The sequence below is a fragment of the Xyrauchen texanus genome, chromosome 8, assembly GCF_025860055.1.
Source record: "Xyrauchen texanus isolate HMW12.3.18 chromosome 8, RBS_HiC_50CHRs, whole genome shotgun sequence".
Classification (NCBI taxonomy): Eukaryota; Metazoa; Chordata; class Actinopteri; order Cypriniformes; family Catostomidae; genus Xyrauchen; species Xyrauchen texanus.
The window spans coordinates 7,478,816-7,486,551 of NC_068283.1; the positions used below are offsets into that span (position 1 = coordinate 7,478,816).

The following is a 7,736-nucleotide window of genomic DNA, read 5'->3' on the forward strand; positions in this document are numbered from 1 at the left end:
TTACCCAAATCATTAAACTTATAATGTATATTTAGACATAAGTGCTTTTGCTAAAGTAAAATCTACTACTAAAAAAAATGTAAAAAATAAAAACATTGCTATTTTTTTTTTTATTATTATAAATACCAAGGTGTCTTAAATGTGAGGATGATAATATTTATATGACTCTCCATTGCCCCCTTTCTTTCATTTATCATTTCATCATCATTCTGAATGATATACAGTTCCATTAAAGCAACATTATGTGTGTTTATCTTCTTGCTCATTTGTTTTTTTTTTTCTCGTCCTTTTCTCTTCGCCAGCCAGACGAGAAATCGACGTGCGTGACGAGCGAACCTGTTCGCTAGCAATGAAAACCCGAATCACCATAGCAGCCAGCAGACCAATAGAAGAACGGGAAGCTGTTTACAGGGGGTGTAGCGTTGCTCTGGTGACTGGACAAACGTCCTGCAGCAGGTATTAAACTGGCCCGGAGCTTCTGCTGCCCTGGAGACCTTGAAATGAGACGCACACTCGCATTCTGCTGGAATTTCACCTCTGGAAGTTTTTTTTCGCGCTGATCTTATAAAGTGTGTGTTTAAATAGCTTTCGTGATATTTGGATGTTATTTCCCTTCATCATTCAAGGATCCTATTATTAAAGACAGGTGAGTTGATCTAGGTTTATACTGTTTAAAACGTTATTAGCAGCTCAAAAAATGCATTAATTGTAATTATTATTATTAATTGTAAAAATGTATAAAATAATTAACCTGTGCGCTAGTGAAAATACAGTGTTTATGCATGTGCATGCTTGGGGAAAAGAAAAAAAACCATTCTCATTGCTGGTTGAAAATTAAAATAATAGGCTATTTATTACACATAGCTACTAAAATGCATTAGGTATTTTTTCAGTTAGTAACCGCGTGCCAAACATTTATGCCGATTTTATTTAATTTTATTTATTGTTTTGACATTGAACATTTCGAACAAACTTGAATATTCAATATACCGAATATAATATTATGGGCTCGACTTGAATGAACCGTGTGGCTCGGATGCACCTGTCATGCTGAGGAATGTTAGGTTTGGGATCTGCTCCATTGTGTGTTCCCAGACGCCAGTTATGGGATGTTGTAAAGAGCGCTCTGTGAGGTTTCAGGAAAGTTCTATGACCTCTATAAGCCGGAGAATCCAAATAAAACAACATTCCTTCTCTAGAATCTATCCTAGCTTCTGTTGCCACAGTTTCCTATTATTCCGTCAAATAAAAAAAATGTATATAAAAAATACAACATACAACACTTTTATGCTATTCCCAACTATTTGGATAAATATTAACTAATGAAAACTATATGAGCCTTACACAAAATAAAAATGCTATATAAGTTATTGGGTTGTAGGTATTCAAAAATTAAATATACATTGTATTCATTAATATTAAAGCATCATGTACATAATAGAGCATCATGAACTAACAATGAATAGATCTAATTTATTTAATAGCATTAATTAATCTTGATTAATGTTAACTTATACATATACTATTGTTCCTTGTTAGTTCACATAAATTCATAATTCATTAACCAATGTAAACATACAACATATAATATAAATAGATAAAAAGATAATAAAATAAATATCTTGTATTATCTTGAAAAATAGTAAATATATATATATATATATATATATATATATATATATATATATATATATATATATATATATATATGCACAGGGTTGGGTGAGTAGTGGAATACATGTGGATTCATGGAATCCATTGGATTATGTATTTAAAATACAAAATATAAGTAACTGTATTCCACTACAGTTAAAATTTGAATCATTAGTAATTAGAATACAGTTACATTCAAAAAGTATTTTGATTACTGAAGAGATTACTTTGCATTTTATTGTCATTTGTTTCATTTAAAATGTAGTCCTTTTCAAATGGAAAACATTTATTCAAATAAATGATCCAAAGTGCATTTGTATTGGGTATTGGGTGTCCCAGGGTTGGCTGAGAGTCTGGGTGGGGGGTCCCTAGGTCTATAAAGGTTGAAACCCCCTGCTGTAAACTTTATTTCTCATCAGGATTTGGCTGGGGAGGTGAAGGGACCATGCTGTCCATGAGCTGTGCGGACCCCTGGCCGGAGGGCTCTGTGGGTCTTGAGGAGGAGGTGGTAACTGCCGCAGCCCAGGCTGAACAGTTAGACAGGAGCTCCACTGAGTACAACAGCAGCAGCTGTAGCTCCGACATTTTAGACGACAGTCTAACCAGCCTTCAATGGCTTCAGGAATTCTCAATTCTCAATGCCAGTGGGGGGCAACACTCATCTTCATCCAGCCATCACCAGAGCCACTTTTTCAGGAACCAAGTAGGCTTGGATGCACCTGCATCTCCTTTAGCTGGAGATCCAGCATCCATTGGTATGCCACTGACCCCTGGCAAACCAACAGAGGCAGCGTTCTGCAGGGTGCCTTCATTGTCGGCTCTACCCAGCTTGGTTGCACACGGGCATTGTCCGGATGAAGTCGATTATAAGACCAACCCTAATTTCAAGCCTCCTTACTCATATGCGACTCTCATCTGCATGGCCATGCAAGCTAGTAAGAAAACCAAAATCACCCTTTCATGCATCTACAAATGGATCACAGACAACTTCTGTTACTTCCGCCATGCAGATCCCACTTGGCAGGTAAGATTCAGTTGGCAAAATTGCTTAGAGGGATAAAATGCCTTGAACTTATTCACACTTACATACTGAATGCAGCTCCTGGAATACCTACCCTGATACCCACAGCATTTTCTTTTTTTGCAAATGGCAAAAGAGGGCTATTTTGCTATTGTTTATGAGAACCTTTTTAGTGGGGTTCTGGGTAGCTTAGCAAGTAAAGACGCTGACTACCACCCCTGAAGTCGTGAGTTTGAATCCAGGGTGTGCTGAGTGACTCCAGCCAGGTCTCCTAAGCAACCAAATTGGCCCAGTTGCTAGGGATGGTAGAGTCACATGGGGTAACCTCCTCATGGTCGCTATAATGTGTGGTTCTCGCTCTTGGTGGGGCACGTGGTGAGTTGTGTGTGGATGCCTCAGTGAATAGCATGGGCTACCACACAAGCTACATCTCATCTGTAACACGCACACCAAGCCACGTGATATGATGCATGGACTGATGGTCTCAGATGCGGAGGCAACTTAGATTTGTCCTCCGCCACCCGGATTCAGGTGGGTCACTACGACACCATGAGGATTTAGAGCATATTGGTATTTGGGCATTCCAAATTGGGAGAAAAAGAGAGCCTTTTTAGCACCTGCAAAAGTAGGTTGTGTATTTGAGAGAGACCAACTTAAACCTCTCATAACACTGTTGTTTAAGGACTTGATATTTGTCAGAATTTTGGCATGACTACCACAAAAAGGAACAGCATTATCAGCTTAGTTGTGATGATACAATCATTGTACTCAAGATGCAAGAATAGCAGCAAAAGTATAGACCCATTTGACCACTGAGCAATAAGGTGTAGCAGGTGTTACATTGGACATTTGAACAAGCCCCTTTGGCTTCATTTAAAACATGTTAACTGCTTTCCAAAGTGAGGATAGGAGGAAGAATGAGCTCATACATTGGATATTTACAAAAATGGGGCGATTTCTAAAAATAATTATTTGTTGGTAAATTATTAATGAACCCCTCAGCCATGGGCTCAGTTTTTTGAAGACTACATAGACATTCCCACAGTTTTTAGTTATTTTAATCAAAACAATGTTTAACCAAGGTTAGGAGGTTATTGCTTCATTTAAACATAATTACCTTGTGGTATGGTGGTTGGTCTACCTGCCCAATACACTGATGCACAGTGGATTCTTTAAATAACCTATGAAATCAGGATTTTTGTGGCTTTATGTCCATATCTCTTAGCTTTGAGGCTAAAGAAAACTGAGGATGGGAAAGAAAACTGAGCCAAACAAGCCATTTCATTGGGTATTTAATGTATGACTTCTATACATGTGTACTTCAGAAAAGTGTATTATAATAATTCCAAGTGCATTCACAAGTGTAATTTGTTGAACCAGACACACAATTTGACTAAAGATTGGACCAAAAGTTAAAGGTGAAATGAGTAATTGTTTTGGAAGTTAAAACACTCTCTCAAAGTTAGGAATGAACAGACAACAATAAATAAGCCATTCGTAAGTTTATTTAACAAAGCATCATTGAATCAACCAATGGTTGGGTTTGGGGCCAGACAATCTGTTCTCTGACCAATAGCACATGAGGGGAGAATTCAAGGAAACATGTTTGAAACAGTCAACATTTTTGCCATTTCTTTTTGGTAATGCTAGAGGCACAGAAATTACACACTTCTAGACTGATTGCGCTGTTAATTTGGTGATAGCAGGTCGAAAGTTCTTCATCTGAAATCAGTATACGCTTACCGAAATTTGAACCACTGCCCCCAGTGTACGAAGCTGGACATGTTGAAAGCAGGGATTTTAAACAGTTCAAAGAATGAACATTTTTGTAGAACATAACTGAAATTGGGAACAAAACCCCTTTCAATTGTTCTGGAGTGAAAACATGTTTTAATGCTGGTAACTGGTTAATAACCGGTTAATTTTGTTCCTATAATTTTTACATGAAACCAAAGATCAAAAGGTTTATCACAGTACATTTTCTAAATTACACCACTTCCTGTTTCTCTCTTTTTAGTAGAATATAAGCATGCACTTTGATTCTGAATGACACCACTAGTTTAAAAAGCAATGTTAAACATTTTTAATAATAATTTGACCCACAAAATCTGATATTTAGTCCGAACCCGCCCACGCAGTGTGTGTGTGTGTGTGTGTGTGTGTGTGTGTGTGTGTGTGTGTGTGTGTGTGTGCGTGTATTTATCACTTTGTGGGGACCAAATGTCCCCATAAGGATAGTAAAACCCGAAATTTTTGACCTTGTGGGGACATTTTGTCGGTCCCCATGAGGAAAACAGCTTATAAATCATACTAAATTATGTTTATTGAAAATGTAAAAATGCAGAAAGTTTTCTGTGATGGTTAGGTTTAGGGGTAGGGTTAGGTTTAGGGGATAGAATATAAAGTTTGTACAGTATAAAAACCATTATGTCTATGGAAAGTCCCCATAAAACATGGAAACACAACTGAGTGTGTGTGTGTGTGTGTGTGTGTGTGTGTGTGTGTGTGTAAGAGATATAGGCTATTAATAGAGTTTAGGTGGCCAAATTAATATTTGAAATATTTTTGGGGATATATTTCATATAAAAAAATTATTTATTGAAAATATGTTACTTTATACAGTACTAAGCTTGTTATGATTTCTACCTGGAAAATTCCCCCACATGGCAAAGAAATGAATCCCTTGTTTGTTTGTTTTTTGGTTGAGGCAAGTTACTTATTTTGAGCTTGTTTTTCCAAAAAAGTTGCCTTGTTTCTATTGTGAGATCTGGACACCCTGCTGCTGGTATATCACCTGTATTTCACTGTACTGTCATTTTAATAATGTGGATTGCTAGAACCAGAAAGAAAACAAAAAAACTGTTACAGCTCAGAATGAACCAAAATAAAAACATTTAGTTTTTTGTCCCTGATTGAACTTATGAGCATGTGTGAGCTCCAGTTTTGGGGTGAAATGGTTAGTAAATGGTTTAGTTGTAAATGAGGTTCTACAGTCAGTAGGAATGTATATTATATTAACCATATGCTCTAAACCGAACTCCAACCCTAAACCTAATTATCAGTGGAGTAAAAATGTTATCTAAGAGGGAAACGCAACCTTCGAATCGCACTCACCATTGGTTAATGCAATTAATTCCTGGTTTCAATGGAACCAGCATTTCTAAAGCTGCTTGTGTCAGGTAAACATGTTTGTATTGTTGCAAAAATGTCTGATGGGGGGTGGTGCTTGTTATTAACTCAATAGTTAGGAATAGTAAAAAAGAATAGGGTCGATGCCAGTATATTTGAACATTTAGTAGCAACATGTCGAGTTCCCATGTGATTATACTGACACCTGGCTCACGTTATAAATTCAGCCAAATTGACTAATTCATCTACCATCCTTCATTGTAGAATTCCATCCGCCACAATCTGTCATTGAACAAATGCTTCATTAAAGTCCCAAGACAAAAGGATGAGCCAGGGAAGGGAGGCTTCTGGAAGATTGACCCCCAATATGCAGAACGTCTCCTCAGTGGTGCGTACAAGAAACGTCAAATGCCCCCTGTGAAAATAAACCCAGTTCTTCAGAACCGGCTCCGGATGAACTCCCAGACAGGACCAGTTGTGGCCACCACTGGATTGAACGGAAGTCTTTGTGTGAGTCCTGAGTCCCAGCAGCTTCTGAAAGAGTTTGAAGAAGCCACGAGAGCAGATCAGAACTGGGACCCTCGTTTGGCTGAAGCCACCATGCTTAATTGTTGGGTCTCAGGGAAAGGCAACAAGAGGAAACAACCTTATGCATACAGGACTGGTGGGAGCAAAGCTTCAAGACATTCAAGCTCCCCATTGATGGACATGGATGAGCAAGAAGACTTAAGCTCTCTGAAGGGCAACTTTGATTGGGACGCCCTGCTGGACTCAGCCCTTAACGGAGAATTGAGCTTAAATGAAGGGGTTCCTTTGAGCCCAATCCCACGAGATGACGACTTGATGGTTAGGGGCACCCATATCAGCCCTCTTGAAGCTCCTGATGGTGTAGTTGAGAGTCATGTGTTAATGGAAACCCAAAGGAGCAGCGAAGAAGACTTTGATGAGGAAACATTTCTGGCCACAGCATTTCTACAGAGTCCCTGGTCAGATGCAGAAGAAGGCAACCGTCCAGACTTCCTTTGTAGCTCGACAGTCAACATTGATCAACTGTTTGACCTAGGAGACTCTCTTGGAGGTGACATAAGCAGTAAGATCGAGTCTCTCCTTTGAGGAGGTCATCAGTTACACTTCAATTACATTGAGTCCTTTGGACCCAAACAAGTTCAAGAACAAAGAGGATTAAGATTTCATACTGGATTCCATGAACCCTTTGTGAACATGTATTTTTAAAGGTGTGTCTATTTCTAATACAAATTTTTATGATAAAATTTTTTGTATTTGTCAAGTTATACCATCATTGACCTTAAATCTAATCTAATCAAGATCCTCAGAGATTGCTTCAAATAATGAAAGACTGGATTCTAAAACCAGCACTGGACTTGAAAAAGCAAGTTTGTTGTTATTTACAATCCAAATTGACATAATGGAATATGCATCTATCAGCCACAACATTAAATCCACCTGCCTAATATTGTGTAGGTCCCCCTTGTGCCGCCAAAACAGCGCTAACAGTGTTATTCTTCTCAACACAATTGTACAGAGCAGTTATCTGAGTTACTGTAGACATTGTCAATTAGAATCAGTCTGGCCATTCTCTGTTGTTCTCTCATCACAAGACATTTCCATCCACAGAACTGCCGCTCACTGGATGTTTTTTGGATGGATGTTTTTTGTTTCCAGAATAACCATTCTGAGTAAATTCCAGAAACTGTTGTGTGTGAAAATTCCAGGAGATCAGCAGTTACAGAAAAACTCAAACTAGCCTGTCTGGCACCAACAATCATGCCACGGTCCAAATCACTGAGATCACATTTTTTCCCCATTCTGATGGTTGATGTGAACATTAACTCAAGCTCCTGACCCATATCAGCAAGATTTTGTGCACTGCACTGCTGCCACACAATTGGCTGATTAGATAATCACATGGATG

At 38.3% G+C, this 7,736-nt stretch overlaps 1 protein-coding gene across 1 annotated transcript; it reads left to right on the forward strand.

The window, feature by feature from the left end:
- The first annotated feature begins 506 nt into the window (after positions 1-506).
- LOC127648244 (forkhead box protein J1-A-like) lies at positions 507-7,400 on the forward strand. Its single transcript, XM_052132831.1, has 3 exons — positions 507-646; positions 2,073-2,677; positions 6,068-7,400. The coding sequence occupies exons 2-3, from the start codon at positions 2,099-2,101 to the stop codon at positions 6,914-6,916; spliced, it is 1,428 nt and encodes a 475-aa protein (XP_051988791.1). The 5' UTR covers positions 507-646; positions 2,073-2,098; the 3' UTR covers positions 6,917-7,400.
- The last annotated feature ends 336 nt before the right edge of the window (positions 7,401-7,736 follow it).

What these genes read in the sequence shown, in the direction of transcription:
- LOC127648244 (XM_052132831.1), top strand. Translation starts at nt 2,099, where the DNA reads ATGCTGTCCATGAGCTGTGCGGACCCCTGGCCGGAGGGCTCTGTGGGT. An exon ending in ATGCAGATCCCACTTGGCAG is followed by an intron (nt 2,678 to 6,067) that starts GTAAGATTCAGT and finishes CCTTCATTGTAG; the next exon opens with AATTCCATCCGCCACAATCT.